This window comes from Trachinotus anak, unplaced genomic scaffold (assembly GCF_046630095.1).
Source record: "Trachinotus anak isolate AG129_WGS33_773 ecotype Australia unplaced genomic scaffold, CSIRO_AGI_Tana_v1 ptg000033l, whole genome shotgun sequence".
NCBI lineage: Eukaryota > Metazoa > Chordata > Actinopteri > Carangiformes > Carangidae > Trachinotus > Trachinotus anak.
Window position 1 is genome coordinate 8,249,808 of NW_027273884.1, and position 24,310 is coordinate 8,274,117.

Sequence of the window (24,310 nt, forward strand, 5' to 3'; positions counted from 1 at the left end):
TGCGGGGGGCTGGAGCCAATCCCAGCTACATTGGGCGAGGGTGGGGTACACTCTGGACAGGATGCCAGTCTAGGCAGGGCTGACATATAGAGACAAACAACTATTCATGCTCACATTCACACCTACGGGCAATTTAGAGTAACCAGTCAACCTGATGTGCACATCTTTGGACTGTGGGTGGAAGCCGGAGTACCCAGAGGGAACCGACAGGGAGAACATGCAAACTCCACACAGAAAGGTCCCAGGCCTGGGGTTCAAACCCAGAACCTTCTTGCTGTGAGGTGACCTTGCCATCCAGAAAGAACAAACAAACAAACAAACAAACAAACAAACAAAAACCTTAAAAATTTCCTCATCTTTTTAGCTGCCATACATACAATTAATCTTAAGTTCCTAATAATAGCAAAAATGAAGGGCCAAATTTTTCACTGGATGGGAGGGGGCATGCCTCCCTCACTTATCAAAAATCCTCTTGCTGCTTCGCTTATTTATTTCAGTGTTGTTTAATTTCCTCACTAAAACCTCTCTGAACACTGTAGTCTTACTCCAGTCATCATAATCCAGTTGTAAGAAGAGGCGGTGATGAAACTATGATAACATGATAATATGTTATGATTCAGGGTTAGGGTGGGCCTTTCAAATTTTTTACCTTTTGTCTATGCAGCTACAATGTGGACATGTATTTTTTTTACACAGATCTTCTAATTATGGTGACAATTTTCAAGTCGATAATTCCAGCTGATGGCAAGTTGAGCACATGCATAAGATGGCAAACCCACATTCACCAATAGCAAATCAGATTTTGGTTAATACTTGACCCTGGAGCATTTGCATCAAATTTGGTGAAATTCTCTTCACCATATTTTGATGTGCATGGTTTTGGCCTTTGTGGCACCCTCAATGGGTTGGGCTCAAAATACTTGGGGGGCCTTGAGATATTGACTGACAGTTATGATGATTGGACAGATGTTTAATGAGTTACAGCAAATATTCGAAAATATTTTGTTTTATGCCAGCCATGTTTTTCTTGGTTATTATAATAGAACTGTGTATCTCTGTCCCCTAAGGCTGTATACCACATTTGGTGTTGCCGGAGTTCAAATCCAAAAGCTCTATTCATTTTAGTGTTTTTCACATGATGCAAATTAGTAAAAAATCCAGTATGGCAAACTTTTATGATCCAAGAGGCTTTTTTTGCAGAGCACATGTCAAATGTTAAGTCAGCGAGAAGGGCATGGCCTTTCTAAAATTACATTTTTGAACCTTAATTACAGTGCCACTATTTAGCCCATTGGGCTAAATAAATAGGTAGCACCAAGAGTAAGTGTGCTTGTATGTAGGAATATGGTAGTGAGCAGGTTGACAAAATCAGAAATCAAAAATTATCCCTGGACACTGATGCTTTTTGAAAACATTTCAGTTCTATACAACACCCTAAATCTAGACAGGTTTTCAGTCTGTGTTCAAAACTGACAAACTCAGGTACACACAGGACAATCAGTATACACATTAAACATCTTTTAATCTTTTAATATACTATTAATAAAAACCATTGTTCCACAGTACAACCCATTTTAAATGACCATTCACTTCTATTAAATCAGCTTTGTTACGAGAGGTTGTTACTTCCATTCTTCTATGAGTCTCCTCTTACCTCTTGTTTTCATTTCAAAAGTATTTTTATCATGTCATTTTGTTACCACCTCTCAGAGGGGAGGGGTGTGCAACAGCTGAGGGGGAGGAGTTTGTGGTTACTGAGAGCACAAATGCTTTTGAAACCTGTTGCAAAGCTCAGACCTTAAGACACAGTCAGGGGCGAAACATAAAATGTCGTTCAGCCAAGTAGCAGTCACACTGTACTAATTTTAACCAGCTAGCCTCAACACTGGCATGGCTGAGAAGGTCAGTCAGGCTGCCCATGGAGAGGGAGAAGAGCGGGTACAAGACAAAGATACAAACTCTCCTGCTGATCAAAACAGAGACACTGTCACTGTTGGGGAATCCTCAGACATATATTCCACTGAGGTTCAGCATCCAACCCAACCTGAAGAAGAGTCTGAGTGTCCAGGCTGCCAGTCACAGGGAGTCTTGACATTGCCTTGTGGCCACAAACTTTGCCCCACGTGCATTGAGCTGAGCCAGGGAGAGCTGGGCCAGGCCAGCTGCACTATCTGCTATGGATCACAGCTGATGGACTCAGTCCTCCACACTCTGCTGGATGCCCTTTTCCATGCCCAGCCCAGGAGACACGGGGTCATGCCTGGAGCTGAAGAGGAGAGTGTCAGGGGAGCAGAGGATGGAGGAAAAGCTTGGGGTGGAAATAGGCTAGTGGAGAAAGAAGAGCTGTGTGTGCAGCATGGAGAAATGCTCACCATGTTCTGTGTTCAAGAGGAGGAGCTGCTCTGCCAGCAGTGTCAGACAGATGAACATGAAGAACACCAGTGCTGCTCCATAGACGAGGCCATTCACAACTGTAAGGTCAGGCACAAGAACGAGGTCAGAAACACAACAAACAAAGTTCAGAGATCTGAACTGTAATAAAAAGACCCTCCTCATGTTTACACATCAACATCAGTTTACTATGAGACGTACTACTATGCAACAGTTATATAAAGCTTCTGGGAGAGCTTTGTCAAGTCTGAGAAAATAACCATGATGATGTCATAGTGATGTCATCATCATTGTTTCTGCTTAGGTTTTGACACATAACAGAAATCCTTGATTACAAGCTGCAGCTGTGACGGAACCCGACAGTTTGGATAAAAGATTTTATCAAGTTGCATTGTGGGAAATGTAGGATTTGTGTTTGTGAGGATTATCCCTTTGTGGGGTCTAAAAGACAGGATACCTCAGTTTCTGCTGTAAATCTGCATAACTCCTGCAGCTTTATAGAAATGATGTTGGGAGGAAGCTTCATTGATTTTTAAGTGTAACTGAGTCATTATTCAGTTTTAAACACTGATTGTTATTGATTTAATCCATTCAGTTCTGTTTGTCACCTACTGACTGAGAAAGTTTTGCAGTGATGTGTAGGTTGGGATTAGGAAAGTCAGATTGTTTTCTGGGTAAAAGCTGCTTTTATTTATTTATTTTTTTTACACTTGCTGACAGACTCACTCAACAACAGGCTGAAAACAAAACGTTGTGAGCAGAAAGTCACATCCAGCACACCTGGACCAGACCAGGTGTTATGTTGTGTCCTGATAAATTCACATCTGCATTTATTTATGTCAACAATGGATTAAATGACTGTGTAAAGTCTCAGGTATCACCACAGCTACAGGGAATCAACAACTCTGCAGTTTAAAAATCAGCTAATGCAGCTTTAAGTCCTGTATTCACTCTCCTTTCATTAGTTGTGAACAGGAGGTGTCGTTCATAGTGGAGTATTCAGAACTGCCTGCCGTCACTGGAAACAGGTTGACCAACCAAACCAAAAACAATGAGCTGAGAGAGGCTAAATGGTGCGTAAATGTTGGAGATCTGAGGTTGGAGGTCTGTATTGGTTCATCATTTGAGCAGCTTTATGATTAACCTGTTAGAATACAACACGTTTAGAAACCGTTTTTATCATCTAAATATATTTGTCTTTCTTATGACTAAAAACTGAGTATTGGAAACAAAGCCAAGTCTATTGGGCTACAATTAATGAACACAATATCTCATTCTTATGACATAACAGAAAAGTGTAAAGGGAGTTTTGGTTTGTTTACATCAAATTTGAATTTGAATTTTGTCCATTTGATTTTGATCATTGAAAATTGGCAGAGGCCAAACTTGCAATGTTTCTTCTGTTGAGGCCTGTGAGTGTTTCAGCTGCATTTATCTATTTAACACCACCTCCACCTAGTCCACTGTGGGCTTAGTGACCTCACACTGACCTCAGCCTATGAGCCCTCACTCTCACATGTGTAGAGGACTGTCTTAATAAATTGTTGGCTAAATACATGCACATTGCAGCCAGGATGAAAATTCAATGAAAACTGCACATTTGTGCGGCACCATGAGTAAATCTGGTTTGTTTGTGGTCATGTATGTTGTCATGTATGAAGTATGATAATCTGTCCATAGAGAGAGCTGCGAACTGCTGTCAGAGGCCTCCAGGAGCAGCTTGAGACTTTAACCTCCATCAGACAGACCTGGGAGGACACTGCCACTCACATCAAGGTATTGCATATAGGAAAATTATTCGTTCTTCAAATCAACAGGGTGTTCGAAAACTCACTAGGAAATCACAACTTCTTGTCAGTTATACGGCTGTTATAAAAACTCTATGTGAATTAAATGATAAATGAAATGTATAACTGTAAAATGTTTAAGTTGTTATTGAAGAAATCTTCTGACATGATATCTCATAACCATATTGTCAGAGCCAATCAGTACAAACAGCCAAGATCTTGAGGGATGAGTTTGAGAAGATGCACCAGTACCTCCATGACGAGGAGGCTGCTCTGATGTCACAGCTAAAACAGGAAGAGGAAGAGAAGAATCAGAGGATGAAAGAAAAGATTGACAGGATCAACAATGACATACAAGTTCTGACTGACAGTATCAGAGAGACAGAAAACATGATGGGCTTAGAACACTTCCTCTTTCTAAAGGTAATTCCTACACAGGAACCAGGTGACTCTTTACCGTCTGCGTTTGTATTTACACTCACCAACCACTTTATTAGGAACACCACACTAACACTGGGTAGTTCCTCCATCTGTAGATACACTCAGTGATCTCTTTATTAGGAACACCAGTTCTTCATGTCTAGGCTTCACCAGATGTTAAAACTTTCCTCTGAGACTCTGGATTCTGGATCCAGGTCTGAGACTGAACTGGACTCACTGTCATGTTGATGAAACCAGTTTGTGACATGGAGCATTATCCTGTAGGAAGTAGCCATTAGAAGATGGTGAACTGTGGCCATGAAGGATGAACATGGTCAGCAACAACTACTCAGACAGACTGAGACATTCAGACCAGGACTAATGTGTTAAGGCCCAAATTGAGTCCAGAAAACATCCCCACACCATCATACCACCACCACCACCTGGACAGGTTGGTCCATGGATCCAGACGCTGACCCTACCATCTGCTGCCTCAGCAGATCCAGATCCATCAGTCCAGGTCTTCACCTGTCCAGTGTTGGTGAGCCTGTGCTCACTGAAGCCTCAGGTTTCTGGTCTTGGTGACGAAGTGGACCCTGACGTGGTACTCTGCTGTTGTAGTCCATCCACCTCCAGGTTGACGGGGCTTTTCTGCACACCTCAGTTGTAAAGAGTGGTTATCTGAGTGACTGGAACCTTTCTGTCAGCTCCAACCAGTCTGTCCATTCTTCTCTGACCTCTGACCTGTTACATCAACACAGAGCTGCTGCTCACTAATGCTTCTGTTGTTGTTCTCCATTTTGAGGAAAAACTCTGGTGACTGTTCAGAGTGAAAATCCAGGAGACCAGCAGCTTCAGAAACACTCAAACCAGACAAACATCAACTGAAGCTCCTTGCCTGGATCTGCAGGAGATTACACACCACTGACATGTGATTGGCTGAGTGGATAATGAGCAGATGTACAGGTGTTCCTAATAAAATGCTCAGTGAGTGTATCTTGTGTAGCAGTTTTGTGTCCCAGGGAGCAAGACTTTTTGCTTTTTGCCACTAAAGTTTAGTCTTTGTTGCACTGTAAAGGCTTTAGCAAGAACCTTGTTTGAGACTAATTCATCCAGGTCTGTTCTGTTTCCACTCCTTGTCCAGTTCCTTTCCATGTGAAGAGGGTGCATTTGTGGTACATCTGTCAGCCTCTCACAGACCAAACATTTCAGTGCTTTTGTAGCTTTACATGTCATACATGACACACAGCTACAACCAGCTGGCTCTTCTCAAGATTGAACATAGTGAGTGAAATGGACAGTTGAATGAATGGAAATGTGGGTAAACAGCAACACTCTGAACACAGCCATCAAGCTGGGTCAGAGTTAGCTAGGGTTAGCTAACTTGCTACTGAAATCAAAGGGAATCATTGCTGTGGATTAGGGTTAGTGAGACTCATTGTCCACAAGAAATGATGCACAAATGTTGTATTTTGTGGTTCTGTTCAAAGACGCTCTGCTGGAGTTCACAGTCATTTACTGTTTTTGTGGCATTTTAGCCATGAACTTCCTCCAGACATGTTTTGAACTCTGTAAAACCCACTGCTATGATTCATATTTAGTTGAACATGTTTTCATAAAAACTGTTCTGAAGCTCATCTACTCTGACTTCCTGATTAAGAAACCTGGATCAGGCCTTGGCCTTGCCCACCACCTGCTTGCTCCAGGATTCCAGGTGAAAGAGCAGAGAGTATCCACATGGCTAGAGGAGGAAACATCAGAGAGACTCAGCCACATGTTTGAGCCTCAGTCAGACTCAGACTCAGATGACGAGTCTGTTGAGACCAGAATCTGAGACTAGCAGACGGATCAGAACGGTTAGCATAGTTAGCATCTTTTAATTGTTTATGTTGTTTGTTAGCTTGTAACCGGCAGTGGCTGACACAGTGTTAGTGGTTGTGCTAATGCTAACTCTGGTTCTCTGTATTGACAAGGTTTCAGGTGTATTTAGCCCTGCTCCCCGTCCTCACAAATTGACAGGATTGGTTCCTTAGGTTCTATGACATATGAATCCCTGGCTGTCTGAATCTGTTTTTCTGAGACTGTCATTGATTCACTGAAGTTCAAGGTGGAAACACTCACACATGGTGTTGACTGATTATTTCACTCCTCATGTTGCATCATCGTATAAAAACATCACTGGGGGGTGCCTTGGTGGCTCACCTAGTAGATCGTGTACCGTTAGGGCTTAGTCCTAACTGCAGCGGCATGGGGTTCGAGTCTGACCCGCAGCCCTTTGCTGCATGTCATCTTCGCTCTCTCTCCCCCTAACTTTCCTATCTCTCTCACTACACCTATAAATAAAGGCCTAAAAAGCCAGGAAAAAAAAAAAAAAAAAATCATTGGATGTTAACAAGGTGAAACGCCTGATCTTCATTAGTGCTCTTAGACAGCACACCCCAATGGATTTTTCATCATTGCCCGAGTCGTGTAGTTTTAAAGAAAAAGTTTGGTGCAAGAGAAGAAAATACCCCAGATCTTATTTACATTGTGTAAGAGTGTATTTGTCTAATGTAATCGTGCTTACTCTTACCTTGCCACTGTGTGGTGTTTGTATGTCTGTTCTATGTTGCAGGTCAATGAGGAATGTTTTGTTTCCCTGTGTGTATGTCAAGCATGTGTTAAAATGACAATAAACCTGTATCTCCTCTGCCTCCACAGAATTACAAGAAGACCTTTGAAAGGTAAGCTCCTTAGGCTAATAAGTAGATTAACGTGTTCTTTAAGAATTATACATAATAAACATGAAAAACTAACTAAAATCAAGTTTTATTATATCGGCCTAACAATTTACTTGTTAATATTGATGGATTGGTAAAAGAAAAATTAAATAGATGCTAACCATTTAACGGTACGAAGCAGGACAACTTCTTTTCTTCTATTTCAACTCATATTGTCTATCCAAACAGTTATTTACTGAAAACGGGGGATGTTACAGGATGAAGGGATGTAACAATGAACAAGAAGCTTGATGTAGTTAATGTCCAAGAGTACTGAACACCCAGTTCACATCCACAATAAGTGATACACAGCATGTATATAAACAGTATACAGAGAATCAGGGCGATGACCCCTTACAATAATATAACATGCCTGTTGTCATAGAAAGGGAGTAGGACAGAGAGACCATGACAACAAGCATAACCAACTCAGCTATTCAAACATTGCTCAAAACAATACACACACCACAAGGACAAAGGGACAACTGGGTGTAACAATCATGACTATACAAATAAGCTAACAGATAGCCTGATGTGGCAATTGTAGCACACGCACAGCCCTGTACAGCAGATGTGTGTGTAAAAAGCTGACGAAGCCAACGAACAGTTACTGGACACTACGCATGTTCAACATAGAGTCAGTTTGCGAAAACTCGAACGTGTACCATAAGTAAAAATGGATAAAGAAACACATGGAAGCCCACAGGTATCTTCCACTGCCATTCTACTGAGCGGTCCTCCTCTGCAATCACATATGTCTGAGTGATGGCTTCACACAACCAGTGAGACAGCTGTTTAGTCGAAGGCTTTCCCTGAGAATGCTCTCTGTAATGCACAAACAGCTGCTGGGTCCATCTGATGGCTGCAGTGCACTGGACTTAGGCGATGAGATGCTTCCTCTTTCTCATTTCTGTGAGCTCCTTGGAGGGTTTGCTCTAAGGAGCTCACGCTGGATAGAGAAAGAGGTTAGAATCATAAGCAGGACTTGGCCTGCGCTCCTGTGATCTTGGATAATCAAACAGGATAGGGAGAAAACCCTAACCCTAATCCTAACCCTGTTTACTCTTTTAGCTGAGGTTAGAGCTAAAAGAAGCATTGTTTGTGTTGTTGGCTTGAATGGAGGCTATCCCAGAAAACTACGGGTAAATCCCACTGAGGCAGCATTGTGCACATCACAGTCCACTGTCTCCTGACTCCCATCAGAAAATGTTTAACTAATGGGTACACCAAAAAACAGATCTATCAAAACCTGCATGACAGGACGAGATGGCAGCAGCATACATTTTTAGACAGAGCCAGACTTCTGTCTACTATCAATCAGCTGGAGGAAAGTTAACACATGAGATAAGGGGCACAGTGTGGTATCTGTGCACCTCTCCACACACCAGTGATGAAAATCAGACCATTTTGATTTGAACAGGTTGTTGTGGATGTAGCTTGTACATCCTGGATAGTGTGTATAACTGCAGAAGGTTAACCTAGGGTTAGGGTTAGGGTCTACAAGTGTTCCTATTTAGGGGCCTGGCCCACAAGCATTGTCCTATCACAAGAAAATACTGGATCTGTGACACAGGAGGTCATGAGGCTTGCCCAACAACAGTCAAATCATTGTGGGGAATCAGGACACACTTGTAGGTTCCTGTCTTCTTTGACTTAAGTTATGAGGCGTGGTATGAGAGGAATGGGTGGAAAAGCATAGAGGATTTTCCAGAGCACTCATGGAGAACCACAATTCATACTGTGAGTTTTCATGAGAGGCAAACAGAACCAACCCCGCTTTCCCAAACTTGTCCCACAAGATCTGAGCAAGTGTGGGATTCAGCATCCACTTGTCTTGGAGTGAAATTCATTTTCCTCCCACAATCTGAGACTGACACATTACCCACATCAGTACAGAGACGTCTGTGTACACCAATATGTTTGACATCACTCTGCCCAGGGGAACTCACCCCCCACTGTGACAGGTCCAACTGCACCTCTACAGTTCTCATGTGGAGGAGACCCAGAGGAACTACCACGTGACTCGAAAGGCACATCACAGATAAGGCTCAACGCTGCATGACACATGGCAGGGCTGGCTCAGTGAGTCATACATTCAGGTGTTAATCACGCCTTTTTCGGTACTATGGTACCGGTACTACTTTCGGTAATGACCATCTGATGTTCACTTCTCAGCTGGCTCTCATGTGACATCCTTCCACTCAAATCCACACAGTGACAGTCAATCAATACAATAATTCCTGAATCTTAAATGTTAATTTCCCACATTCCCCCCTTTTGACACAAAGAATCAACACAATATATTTGGGAAATTACATAAGAACTCACTTAAGATTTACTGTCAAACAATTCCTTTGCATCAAAACCCCAAGGTTTCCAATCATTGTGTTCAAACAATTGTCTTTTTTTTTGTCTGATCAGCTGTTCTGTTGTGGCTTTTGTGATGACAACTTCTGGGGTTTCCTCATCCTGTGTGGATGGGATGCCAATGCCACCTCTGCCTTCTGTGTCTTCTTGTGCCCTCGATAATAACATTTCAATTCCATTCCTCTGATGACCAGGAATGGGTGTAGGAGTATCAGTATAAATTACATCAGTTTGATTGGTGAATGCAGGTGGGTGTATCAGTTCGTAATGTGAGTGCTGTGAATGTATGCAGACTTTTGGAGTCCATTAGTTGCAGGCTCCTGGGTATGTAGAAGCCATCTTACTGCTGACTTGATGGCCAGCTGTGAGTAGACCAGCTGTGTTGATCAATCCAATTAAACTGCATTCCAGATCTTATATCATCTTATATCAGAATTTTCCATCAATTTCCCACAGATTAAGTCATGTTTTTGTCAAATGAGGCATCGCTGGGAAAAGGTGTGGTAGGTTCTGATAGACCTAAAGAAGGGCAGCTATATGAAGCTTGCTTTAAGTCAGTGACTTTTTGACTTGGACTGCTGAGGCAGAGAAAGCCAGAGTCAAAAAGTCAATCATGGCCAGATGTTTTCCCCATGTGTGATGTTGTGCAGGGGTTGGGAGATCTCCTCAAAATTACAAATCCATGGACGTCAATGAGCCTGCTAAACCCAAGAAGGACATCATTTGTTTTTAGTTCACGGTTTTGGAACATCGAAAATTCCCAGGATCTGGTCTGGGTCCAATTTACAACCTTCAGGGGTGATTATATCCAAGATATCACACTGATTGTGACACAAGTAGCAACTTGTCTTTTGAAACCTTATGTCCATTTTCTGCCAGAAAACAGAGTAGAGACACTATGTCAGTTTGACAATCCTTCAGTGTGGGGGTACACACTAAAAGGTCATCCAAATATTGAACAAGTGTATAACCACACGGTGGCAACAGCCACAGCAAATATCATAGGAGGAGAAATCCTACCACGTTTGCATCGATGTGTATCGTTTACCATTGAAAGTAAAAACAAACCGGAACTGTAATACAGGATTAACAGGAATTCTAAATTATGCATTTACTGAATAAGTTACAGAAACCAACAGGAATTTGACAGAACCTATGACATTTGTGTTGCAACATTGGTACAGTTGGGGCTGGATGTTGAACAGGTTAATTTATTGTCCTGAGGGCTGGGTGAATATTGTCTCTTACAAGGTCTCAAAGTAGATTTTGACTGAACAACTGGAGTTGCACCTTTTCATATTTCTAAAATCAAACTTGCTACAAGCCCATAATATGAAGGCTCTTTAGATTGGATTAAAGAGATTTCTGCTCCTGAGTCGACAAGGAATGTCACATTAACACCTTGCACATTAAGAGTCAGTCTAAGGGGTGTCTTAAAGTCTAGTATTAACTGTACTGCCTCCACTGTCTCCTATGGTTATGTCAACTGGATTCCTGGTGAGTTAACAGACAGTCCTTGGATGGTGCATATGGCCAGAATTTCCCTGAGTCTTGTCCTTCTTGGTTAGGCTCAGGAGTTGGACAGTCACAAGATATGGGACCATAGCCTTCACATCTGTAGCACCTCTGTCTCAATTGAGCAATATTATTAGATCCTCTCTGAAGCCTGAATGGTGGTGGGCCCAGCCCTTCCCTTCCTTTGTCATACCCTCTACTGTGGTTTTGATAGGATTGTCATCCTGGTCCAGGGTTCTGTGGCCCTCCCTGCTGATGGAACATGAACTGAGCAATTTGGAGTCTTTTGGTCTGTTTGAAATCCAAATCTACCTTATTCCTTTCCACGTGTAAGGCGTTTGTTCAGACAGTTGTTATGGGCACAGTATCCCAGCCAACACATGTAGCCATGACACAGTTCTTGAGACCATCCACCAGAGCAGTCTTCAACAGGTCACTGTATGTCTCATTATCTTGGCCAATGCCAGAGTGAGCAGCAAAGACAATTTCCATATATTTCCATTCTGTGTCGTGTTGTGAATCTCTGGCCAACAGATTCTCATGGGGAAAACAGCACCTTGATCCAACTGCTGGGGTGAAGGACCAGGAGGCAGGTTGAATATTGGCCCATTGGAGGTTGAAACACCTATGACAAACTGCTTCCACCTCCTGCAAGGTTGGATTATACAGGGACAGTAACTGTTGCATTGCTGAGACCCATTTCTCACCTCGAGTCTTTTAAGGGTCAGGTAGTTCTCCTGCAATCTCCTTTAATTCATCTGGTTGCCACAGCCTGAATACAAGCACCTCTTGATTCCAGTGCACATGTGCCTATTCACCAATTGGCCATAGCTGGGGACTGGGGAATGTCATCATTGGCATCTGGTGCACATCTCCTCTATCCCCTTGGCTCTGAAGCCAGTGGTCTAAAGAGGCTGCTATGGGAGGAAGCGACTTCCTGGGAGTTGGTGTCTTTTTCACTGGTGAAGTATTCAGAGAAAAAGTGGACAGGTTAGGGTACATTTGTCCCTCTCCCCCCTACTCTCTGAGTTTTCCTTGGATTGTTTAGCTGCAGGGTTTCTATAATCTACCAGTGGTGCTGTTGTTGGAGGAGGGGCTGTAGGTATGGAGACAGCATGGAGGAGGTGTAGCCCTTTCTCTTGACCTATGTTTTTGTTTTTCTTTCTTTCTCTCATTTGTATTTGTTCATTTCGACATTAAACCTGCCACTGATTTTGCAACAACACCTCTAAGTTACACACTCATGCATAACTCTCCACCCTCTAGAAATGTCAGTATATAATCTCTTCCATAAATTTCAAACTCATTACAAAAACGTCTTGGATTATTGTATTACAATGTTACTTTTATTTCTAGTTTTTCCTGGAGCCTACTGCCACACATATAATTACATGAATATCCAACAGTCAGTGCCACAAAGGAATTACATGACCTGTCTTCCTAGGTTTTTACACTTCTACAGAGGATATGATTTAAAGCAAGGTACTCACTTATCAAAATAGATGGAACATCCACTGTCTGCCTCCTGTGTCTGATGTCAGGCAGGATCCTGTCCTCCGTTTGTTGGAGCAGAACTTTCCCAGAGTCTTCCTGAGACTCCAGCTGGCAATTAACCTTAAGTCTAGACTCAGGCCTCAATCAATGGAACATCCAGCCCGTCTTGACACATGATGAGGTTGGCTCAGTCAGTCATACATTCAGATGTTAATCATGCCTTTTCAGCTTCTCAACTGTCTCTCATATGACATCCTCACACTGATACCCACACAGTGACACCAAATCAATACATTAATTCCTGAATCTTAAATGTTCATTTCCCACAAGCAATACAAGACCAGAGAGGAACAAGCACCTCCAGGCTTGTGGGGGACAGTTTTGCTATCATGTTGACTGAATTCAAATGTACTGCCAGATAAATAGTGACAGGTGCCATCACAATCAGTTTGTCCAGATAAAATAAAACTCTGATGCCTTCCCTGCCTAATGGCTCCAGGGCTGATTCCATGCATTTCAATAGTGTGTGTGATGTGTAAATGGTTGTACGAATACTGGACCCCTCTTAATGAGAAACACAGGAATTTCCTGTTTGGAAAAGATAGAGACATGGAAATATGTTTCTTCTAAATTGATGCTCCTAAATGTTAAATGGATTGCACTTATATAAACACATTTGCAGTTTTCTCAAAAGGCCTTATAGTAACAGCTACATTCACTCGAAAGCCTGAGAAAACGTGGGTTTTCAGTTTAGCCTTAAAAGGGTCCATGGAGGGGGAACACTTAATTAAAAGACTGTTACAAAGTTTTGGGGTGGCTATACTGAACGCCCAATCACCCTCTCCCCTTAGCCTCGATCAAGGGACACCCAGAAGCAGCTGGTCTGAGGATCTGAGAGATCTGAGGATGGAGAGGGGGCAAAGGAGCTCAGAGATGTACTGGCTTGTCAGAAAGTGTAAGGCCTTATAAACAAATAAGAGAGCCTCGAACTCAATTCAATACTTGACTGGTAACCTGGGCAGGGATGCAAGTACAGGTGAGATGCTGTTTCTCGTCCTAGTACCAGACTACCTGCAGCGTTCTGCACCAGCTGTAGATGATATAAGGTAGGCAGGCTAAAGCCCATAGAGAGGATTTCGATAATCCAGCCAAGGGGAAGTATGACAACATTCAGATCATTATAGGAGAGGAATGGTTTGAGTTTGACCACGTTTCTTAGCTGGAAATAGTAACCTTTCACAACAGTATTAATTAATCTGTCAAATTTTAAGGCTGAATCAAAAATGACACCAAGAATTTTGGCCTGTGCATGGAGGTAAGAGGCCAGGAGTCCTACAGGACGTGTTATACCTGTGATGGAGTCAGAGGGACCAAACAAGACTGCTTCAGTCCTACTATCATTTAATACAGCTACAGCTATTGCCATCCATCCCGGACCCAATCAATGAGAAAGCTAACTAAGTTATTAATATCATTAACGCCAGGTTCTAATGGGAGGTATAGTTGAGTGTCATCAGCATGGCAATGGTAGGAGATATATTTTTGGAAGATGGAACGTAAAGGGAGCAAGTATAAGGCAAATAAAATGGGCCCTAAATGGAGCCTTGATGTACTCCACAGGGAGGTTTCCATATTTTACAGAATAAGGTCTCCTAGGATTAATATAGCAAATTTACCAGAGTGAAGAGACAGCAGCAGGTCATTGGAAACTTTAACACTGACTCTGTGCTGTGCCCTGAAACCTTTTTTAATTTTTTCATGACTTTGGATAAAAATAGCAGCTGAAGGATAGGCCAGAAATCTTTTTTTCCCACCACAACATTACTGACTGAGCGGCAAACTGTCGAGTGCAGTCAGTGAGGTGGGTGGTGACCTGGTCATGGGGAGATGCCAGAGTCAGACAGCATCTGCCAAAAAATGTTGCTTCTGGCAGCAGGATGGGTGTAAAAGAAAGAAAAGAAAGTCTTCACAAGGGCACATGTGCAAGGGGATGAAGCCAGTAGTGACAGGTGTTAGTGGGTGAAACCTATGAGAAATAGAGTCAAGGGATTTGCCTCACCACATACTGTACAAAGCCATGCAGACCTAAGGCAGTTGCACACATCACACACAATGCATATCATACAGATACTGTAGTGTGATGCCTCATCTTCACTCCCTATTGTTTGACCCAGGGCTCAGTGCAGAGTGGAGGAGCCTGAGGATGAAACAGGAGCTCTGTTGGATGTGGCCAAACACCAGAGCTGTATGCAGCACCATGTCTGGGACAAGATGCTGAGGATCATCCAGTACTGTGAGCAGAGCTTTACCTACAGAGCAGCAAATACTCGGATCCATCAGATTTTTTTGACATAAGCTGATATCATTTTCTTACTGGTGTCACGGCACAGGTAAAACTGGTAGGCCTAGGAGATTTAATTAGCACTTAGGCTTTCAGTCGCATAGGCCATCAACATACTCTGAATAAGTTCAGGTCAGAACTTTACTAGCTTCCTGTTGTCACTTCAGTCATTGTGTGATTAGGCTGCCCCACCCTGATCCTTTTCTTGTGTAACCAGCTGAGTTTGTTGTTGGTTAAGATATAGCCCAGAAAGAAACTCAACCAAATAACCCGAGGAAGGAATCTTAATCATGATCTCAACAAAAAGTCACTGCTGTCATCTGTGGCAAATGGTTCTAATATCTCTGCTCTACCCTCTGGTGTCTGCTCTTTAGACCAGCTCTTGTTAGGTTAGTCCTACCTTCTTGAAGTTTGGCAGCCAATCATGACAAGAACCTGAACCGTTACACCAGTATTGAAAGTAGCTCAGAAAACCAACCTCAGGAGGTTTTTGTGTGGCAAGTCACTGCTGGGGTTGTTAGTCCTTGGGCTGGCTAGCTAATGCTACTTGGATTGCATAGCAGTTGTTGTGAAACCTGGTGTTGCATGGCACAAGCATTCAGTGCATTTTGTGATCTTTGACATCTTGCTTCATACTACCAATGTTACCAGTGTTAATGTAAATTTGATACACAGATCCTATTATGTCACTCTTGTGTAGTTTCAACACTGTTCAAGCTACATTTGGTTTTATGCAGCAGAGAGTAGCCACATCATGTTATGTACTGTGTCCTTTGATAAATGTAACACACACTATTTAGACAAGAGCTCAGGAGAAAACTGATCAAAAACACACTAAAATAACACAAAGGAAATGCCAGAATGCTTGTTACATGAACAAAGATGAACTGGCACAGAGGACAGGGAGCACTAAATACATTAGGAGGGGGAAGACAATAGGGCACAGGTGCAACACATTTGGGTGAGGTCAACAATCACAGGAGCAGGAAGCACACAAGGGCAGGAAGTGTACATTTGAAACAGGGGGAAAGGTTAGACATATCAAGATAAAACAGGAAATAACACAAACTGACAAGAAAGAGAAAACATAACCTCAGTGTGCAGGATGAGTCGTGGCCGGTGTGTGGACACTAAACAATGAAAGGTTTCATTCACCAAAACCCTTTCTCCTTGGGCCCTGCCATTTTCTCCCATACAGGATATCCAATGCTCTCTGTACTGTTAAACTGAAATACATCATTTGCAACCATGTTTGCTAGACTCGTTGTTTTCAAATTTCCTGCTAACTGTCACACATGGTGGCACAAACTTTAGCTGGACTTTACTTGTCCTCTACACCCCCATGCGCAATGTGTATATGGTTTGTGTTGGCTTTTAGCATTGATTCCTATCTCTTTTTCTGTGTCTCTGATGTCCTCATGTTCCTCAGATCCAGTGACCATGGACCCTAACACAGGCTCGGTGTGTTTAGGTGTTTCCCCTGACTTGTCCAGTGTGTATGTATGCGAGGAACAACCTCTTCCTGACAACCCAGAGAGGTTTGTGAGTCCACAGAGCATCCTGGGCTCAGAGGGCTTCAGCTCAGGGAGGCACAGCTGGGAGGTGGAGGTGGGAGATAACAGTCACTGGTCTCTTGGTGTGGCCAGTGAGACAGTCCACAGAAAGGACTGGTCCAACTCTCATCTCAACCCCAGTCCTGCCTTAGACTCAGACATAGAGGCCAGGGGTGGTGTGTGGACTGTATCCCTCTCTGCTGGGGAGTATTGGGCCTCCTCTAACCCCAGCTCCCCCCTCAGACTGAGGCGAAGACCACGCAGAGTCAGGATTCAGCTTGACTGGGAGAGAGGGTGTCTGACTTTCTCTGACGCCAATGACAACACCCTGATCTATCGTTTTAAAAAACAGTGGAGTGGAAACCTGAGACCCTACTTCTCCACCACGTGTTCTAAACACCCACTGAAGATCACAGCAGGGAGGGTGACTGTCATCATAGAGTAGACCTCAGTCCTGTTCAGACCTGTCCATACCTGTTCCTACCTGTTCAGACCTGTTCAGTCATTGAGGGACTGCCTCCACTACTGACATCCTCTGCAACTCTCTCTCTCTCTCTCTCTCTGTACTGCTCTCTCTCTCTCTCTCTCTCTGTCTCTCTCTCTCTCTCTCTCACACACACACTCACTCACACACACACACACACACACACACACACACACTGACAGCAGACTGGTCTGTTTGATTGGCTAAAAACAACACCACATACCTGTTTATCTGCACTTGAAGCAGGAAATGAGATGTGATGACAGGTGTCACTGGAGACATTTTAAAGCAAGCGTGAATTGACGAGCTTGGAGCTGAACATTTGTGACTGGATCACATGAGACTCATGTGAATACAGGTGTGAATGGAGCCATATACATGTTTGTCAAATGTAAACTTCTTCGCTCTGTGTGCAGAACAATGATTGGCCCTATTTGACCTTACTTACCATACAAAACTTGCAGTAGGGGCAAGCTGCTAACTAACTAGTATATATAAACGTTTAACTATAGCTCAGAAACAAGTAAAAAATACCCCTTCAAAAAACTCCAAAGCTTTGTTTTTCTAACATGTTATATGTTCTTAATTAAAAGTTAGTTATCAAGGTCACTACAACCTGTTACATGTGGCTTGTCATAGGCCATACTGTATGTTGTGTATGGGGTTTGTTTTTCTATCTCCTCTATCATCTTTTTCCTCTCTAGCTCCTCTGGCACTCCTCCCTCCTTTTACCTTATCTCTCCTGCAGGAATGATGGCACCTGGAGTCAATTAGTCCTCCGAGGGAAGAAGTAGGAGGAGGACCAGTGTGGAGGCGGGCTGATTTTTGCCTCCAAGCTAGGGGCACGTTGCTGGGGTTTTGCTCTTCCCAGTTTGCTTTTTGTTCCCAGAATGGTCGAGGGTGCTGGGCTTTATTTTGTTAGTTTGTTATTTGAGTTTGGGTTGGAGATCACCAGTAGTCCAGTTTTTGGTTTTTGTTTTTGTTTTAGTATAGGTTAGATTTCATTTTGAGGTACAATTTAGAGGGGGGATGAGCTGGGTGTGACAGTCCGTGGCGTGGCTGGCTCAGTGCATCCTTATCTTTTGTTTCTCTTGCCTGGGATCTCCGTTTGTGTGTTTTCTTGGCACTTTGAGTATGTTATCGTGTTTACAATAAAGCTGGTTGTTGGTTTTTTTGCGTCCTTTTTATTTGCTGGTCTCCAGAACCTTTGTTCGTTTTAGGAAGTCATAACACAACCTGATTACAACCTGGGTGTCAAACATTTTCCCAGACAGTTAAATTTAATGAATCTGCTGATATTCAGTATTTTTATTAACTCATGCCACCAAAAGACCAAAACCAACAACACACATATCCTAACAACTGGGTGTCTATCAAAACCTGATATATCATATTCTTCTGTGCAATGAGGTTAAACTTTTGTCCAGGAACCATTAGAAATACATCAGTAAGCCTCACTATTGCAGTGACATGTTCTTTCATTACCATGACCACATGAACTCACTGTTTAGCTGCTGAAAATACTCACCTGACTCACCTGAGCACCACGTGTATTAATCCACCACTGAAAATGGTCTTTATTCAGGCTTCCTGTCTAAGTAATGTTCAGCTGTTCAGGAAATGATTAAGCATGTTTTTAAAGTCATTTTCTGCCTTGTTGTTCATCCCTGACTAAAACACCCTCTTGAACACTGGATGTAGAGCTGTACACTGTATCCGTGTGAGTGTGTGTCCATCAGTCAGTGTCATATGTTAACTTCCCACACCCTGTCCAGGTATGATGTGCAGATCTAGAAGTGAAACCAACTAAATGTACAGTCCTGTATAAAAGGCCCAGCAGTGGGAACCAGTTTCGGGGTGCCAGGCCCGCTCAGTGATCCAACCACACTAATGTCACTAAAGTCTCATTTAGCAGTCCCTCTGAACGAATTAACCTGTCCTACCAAGGAACTGATGTGGTTTTGAGAGTACAGGAGAGTCTACAGGGTCACCACGTGGTCACGCTCTCAACAAGTGGGCCCAATCCCAGTGTCCATGAGGTCTTAGGGCCATCCCACTTTCAAATCAAGTGCATGAGGGCTCTGGTGGAGACGCCTTGAGCCCTTACATTATTCGTAAGTCTGCATTTCTGCAGTCTTTGCCTGAGAGAATTACCCACAGTTCAAGAAGAAGTGGAAAGATAAGCGAAATTAACCCTTTTATCAGATGTAATCCAACATTACTGTTACCATTTACAAACAGGGGTCGAAGGAAGGGAGTAAAAAATAAATAAAAAAATCAAACATCCAGTGTGTTGGTGTCATCAAGGTAACATGATGTCACAAAGTACTGTCCCATTCCTCTTTATACCATTTTGAGCCCTTGCAGCCTCTGACACTCAATCACCAGGTGACATCAATTAGGTCTGTGAGGGTTCAGAACGAAGGCCTTAGGGGGACATTGGGATTGGGTCCTGGTGTGAAGTTCCGACAAGGGCTGAACAGTGTCACATGACGTCAGCGTCAGTGGTTGCTTTCTACAGGTACGGCATCCATAGTGACTCACCTGGTAGAGTACATACCATATAGGCTTCGACTGCAGTGGCCCTGGCTCACATCCAACTTCTGGATGTTTTCTGCAGTCATCCCCTCTCTCTGACCATCCTGTCCTGAATGGGAGACAAAGTATCTGTGATTCTGTCCCTGGTGACACAAACAACTGTTTCAGTGTCTGTGTTTGTCTGTGTTTCACAGCAGCTGCAGGTCCAGAGGAATCACTCTCCTCCTTATACCCAAGACTTCCCCCGAGGCAGACTGGTACAGTCTATAATTACTGTATGTTGCCAACTGTAGCCTATATAGTCTGTGTGAGCCTACATTATAGAATAACCAATATAGGTAACAAGGCAATAATCAGCAAATTGATCACGGTAATACATCCATTTGGGGATGAAAGTTAAGATAGTTATTTATTTTCTAATTTATAAATATGATTGATAGTCTACATTATTAATATGACAAAGCACATTTTGAAACATCTACATAACACACATCAGTCTATCCTGTATAATTCATAAACACAGCTTCACATTCAAAGAAAAAAATTCTTCAGGTCAACCTGGCATGGTTGGCAACCCAAGTTGTGAACACTGAATTACAATAATCAAGACAGGAGGAGGAAAAACATAGATGATTTTTTCCATTAACTGAAAGCACAATATCGTTTTGATTTTTGCAATTTTTCTCAGTTGGAGGAAACAGGATTGGACCATTTTATTTAGATGCCACTCAAGTTCATACGTTGATTGAAGAAAACATTTGCTCCAGGACAAATACACTGTTTTACTTTCTCATATGTGTTCTATGGGGCTATGATGAGGTCTTTTGTTTTATCATGGTTAAGTAGGAGGAAACATCTGAGATCCAGTCCTTGGTAGCTGTTAGGAATCTTACAATGTGAGGAGTTTACTAAGGTCATTGAGGGAAAAGTGCAACTGTGTATTGTCCACATAGCAAGGATAACAACTAATGAAGGAACCAAGGGGGAGCATGCACAGGGAGAAAAGAAAAGGACCAAGGATTGAGCCCTGGGGTGACCACAGGTCCCTGAGCAGGAGATGAGTCAAAATGATCAATGGCCACAGAAAAACTCCTGTCCAATGAGTAGGGGGAGTCGACTAAGGAGAATAGAGTGGTGAACAGTATTGAAAGCTGCACTTAGGTCATGAGGCAAAAAATCAAAGCATTCCCTGGCAACAACCCCAGCAAGGACCTGTACAAGTTGTTTGTATGCTACTTTTTCCAAAACCTTGTTGCAGTTTGAGAACTACTGATCTAAAGCATTATGAGTTATATATTATCTCAAAATAAGGAGAGAAGAAAAGAAATACATACAATAAAATATTCAAATACAAACACAAATGAAGCAATTAAAGCCACAATAAACATGGAGCAATTTTAGGAGAGGCTTCATGGCAGTGATGTTCACTGTTTATAACATCTGCTGCTGTCTGTCTGATCTGTCTTCTCACAGCAGCCACATCCATCTGTCCATCTGTCTGTCTGTCTGTTTCACGGAAAATATCACCTGATCTCTTCTGGAAGTGTCAAAGCAACGTGACACTCACACACAAATTCTCCAAGCATTTGGCAAATATATATGTATGCGACCTTTTAGACTCCCCCTACATGTGTACTCTCACACACACACACACACACACACTGACCTGCTTTCCTAAAATATACTATCAGCAGATCAAAGGCTGAATCAAGAAGTTAAGTCAACACTGTAACAAACAACTTTAGGGAGGTAGTTGTGTTGTGCATATGGGGGACCAGTTATGTTTATCACAGAAAATGCTGCTATATATATTTATTTCTGTCCCATCACATAAAAAATAGGCAGTATTTACATGTGAAATAACATATCAAAACTGAAGACAGAGCAGTGTGAAAACAGGGAAGGTGTCACGGTTTGCCCTGATAGATCTTACGTTTGGACTTTAGTTTTGATTCTCTGTTTGGACTCTTGGGTTAGGCTTTGGGTTATTTCCTGTTTTATTTTGAAGTCATTTCCGTGTGTGTCTCATGTCAATTTACTTCCTGTCTTTTTCCCCCTCCTTGTTGTTTGCCTGTGTTACACCTGTTTTCAACTGCCCTTGCCTTCCTTGTGTATTTAAGTCTCTATCTTCCTCTTTGTCTTGTCATTTTGTCTGTTCTGTTTCCCAGTGTCTTGTTTCAGTGTTTCTTTCACGTGTTTTGCCCTATTGTTCCCTGGATTGGATTTTGAATTCTCTTCATTTTCACCAGTTTTGTAAGTTACTTTTTGCTTTAACAAATCACCTTTTTTCCACCTTCTCCCTGGACTGTTTGCATTTGGGTCCTCACCTCCTTCTAAAATGTATCAGAAGGATCATCAATTTTTCCTTGAGGGAGGAAGAGGCAGGAAATGGTCTCCTTTTTCCTTACAAAAGATTGTAATTTTATTATTCTTTCTTAGGTATCAAGTTGAGTGCGGAAATGGTAATGAAACTAGAGCCATTGTAGACTGCATAGTAGGGTAATACAGGTGTGGTAATATATTGGTAAGGACAAAACTAAATGTAACCTGTGAATGTAATCTGTTGGGGGCACTATGCCATCTGCTGATCAGTGGCCCTAGGTTATATAAGGAGCACACCCAGGGATGGACTGGGACTTAAAAAACGGCCCTGGACTTTGATTAGGCCCGGCCCAAAGCAATCGGCGCGCGGAAACTCAACAACAACAACAATAACGCCTGGCATGAGCGTCACAATACTTTAGTTGTGGCTCATGATACTATACCATCCAAATTATAGCAATAGCACTGATGTTGACTAGATGTTGTGTTAAGAGCATAGTATTCTAGTTTAACTTGAATACTCACATAGAAATGAAGGTAACATCACACTGTGTCTGTCTGTGGAACCAGCTTATCTCTCTGTCCCTCATCATCACAGGTGGCCCTATCATGTTGGATGCTGCTAATATTAAACTGAACTTCAGTGGTGCTGCTGCTGGCTGTGCTGCTGCTGGCTGTGCTGCTGGCTGTGCTGCTAGCTGTGCTGCTAGCTGGCTGTGCTGCTGAACATTTCAGTTAATTTGCAATATTTAGTGGCTTTACTCTCTAAATGTCACATTTTTTTTCCCCTCGCCTTCTCAGCCCCACTCTTTTCTTTCCGTTTTTTACCAGCGTTATCTTCTTCTTCCGGCTCTCAACGAAGGCGGACGCATCTTCCCCCTCTCTCCTCTCCCTTTTTTTCCCTGCCTTGCATCTCACGTCTCGTCCTGTCTTGTCTAAACCTTGGAAGCCTCTCTCCGCACTGCTCTCTAAATCTAAAATCATGGAATTGGTCAACTGGTCTCTCAACGCAATTGACAGGATCTTCTCGACGAGAAGCCCGGCGGAACGTACGCTGCTGGTTACATGAGGGATTCCTGGGAGGAGTGGAGGGTCGTGTGCCTGGCGATTCTTTCCGTTGAGGACATCGAAGACCTCTATATATTCGGAACTGTGATATCAGGCTTTCTGCTGATTGGATTAGGCATTGCCCTGGTGTATCGGAAAATTCGGAAGACGGTGACAGCAGTCCAAATCCCCATGCTGCCCGACATAATTGATGGAGTGTGTAAAGCTGTAAGCACTCAGACTGTGATTGTGAACCGCAACTTGGGAACCACCTTGGAAGGAGCTGTCAACACCCTGTCTGTGGCAATAGACAGAGCTGTTAACGCTCAGACTGTGGTCATAAATCGCAATATGGGTCACATCTTGGAGAAGCTTTCAGCTTTGCAAAGGAGAATGGATGGAGATGACCAGAATGGACTAACAGAGTAAGCCGTGTCTATTGAAATACGACTGCTCGCCCTAACCCAAACAATCATAATCTAATCTGCGTTCAGGCCCCCGCAGCACCAGCCTTGGCCAAGGCCGGTGCTGGAACAACTCCCCCACGAGATTGCTGCAGTGAGACGCTTCTGCTCCTACCCCCCCCCCTCCTTCCCTTCCTCCACGGACACCTGTTGATTGTTGACTCCGTCCGGGACCCGGTCTCCATGGCAACTTGCTGTGTTATCGCGATGACACCCTGTGAACTGAGGCACTGATTGTGAACTAGATGAAGCGACTCTCCAGGCCTATGCACACACACACATTCACGGCACTCCTCACATGTACATATGCAACACACACCCCAACCCCCAACCCCATCCCACGCCTTCGCCGCTTCTTCCCATCCAGTGCGGCGGGCGGGGTCCGATGGCGGCGCCTCAATGGCAGCGGCTAAGGCTGGCTGCCTGTCTGTACTGGAACTAACTAAAATTAATTTAATTCAGTAAATTTCATTTAATCAAAATAATCTCACAGAATTTAAGGTGAGTAAATGCAATTTTATTCAGTGAAACTGGTTGCATAAACTTTGTGATTGTGGGTGACCCCATGACCAAGGGATTTGAACACATACCTCATGGGCATATATTCCATGTGTAGCAAGTCCCTGGTTCAACTCCTGGGTGGCTCAACCATTTGCTGCATAAACTAACTCAACTCAGTTGAATGAATTTAACTAATTTCTGACTCAATTAATTTCAGTCATCTTAATATAAATAAGTTTAATTGTAATTTAAAAGAATAAATCTAATTCAATTCAATTAATTTAACTCAACTTGATTAATTGTGTAAAGAAAGTGAAGTAGTTCAAT

The 24,310-nt window shown here is 42.9% G+C and overlaps 1 protein-coding gene across 2 annotated transcripts; it reads left to right on the forward strand.

The window, feature by feature from the left end:
* The first annotated feature begins 1,553 nt into the window (after positions 1-1,553).
* On the forward strand, positions 1,554-18,281 carry LOC139614171 (E3 ubiquitin-protein ligase TRIM35). Of its 2 annotated transcripts, none has more exons than XM_071471342.1 (6): positions 1,554-2,496; positions 4,072-4,167; positions 4,371-4,601; positions 7,299-7,321; positions 14,908-15,026; positions 16,504-18,281. In XM_071471342.1, the coding sequence occupies exons 1-6, from the start codon at positions 1,891-1,893 to the stop codon at positions 17,070-17,072; spliced, it is 1,644 nt and encodes a 547-aa protein (XP_071327443.1). In that variant the 5' UTR covers positions 1,554-1,890; the 3' UTR covers positions 17,073-18,281. The 2 variants fall into 2 exon arrangements, with proteins under 2 accessions (XP_071327443.1, XP_071327444.1); XM_071471343.1 differs by having other exon boundaries at positions 1,557-2,478.
* The last annotated feature ends 6,029 nt before the right edge of the window (positions 18,282-24,310 follow it).

What these genes read in the sequence shown, in the direction of transcription:
- LOC139614171 (XM_071471342.1), top strand. Translation starts at nt 1,891, where the DNA reads ATGGCTGAGAAGGTCAGTCAGGCTGCCCATGGAGAGGGAGAAGAGCGG. An exon ending in TACAAGAAGACCTTTGAAAG is followed by an intron (nt 7,322 to 14,907) that starts GTAAGCTCCTTA and finishes TGTTTGACCCAG; the next exon opens with GGCTCAGTGCAGAGTGGAGG. An exon ending in GCTGAGGATCATCCAGTACT is followed by an intron (nt 15,027 to 16,503) that starts GTGAGCAGAGCT and finishes CATGTTCCTCAG; the next exon opens with ATCCAGTGACCATGGACCCT.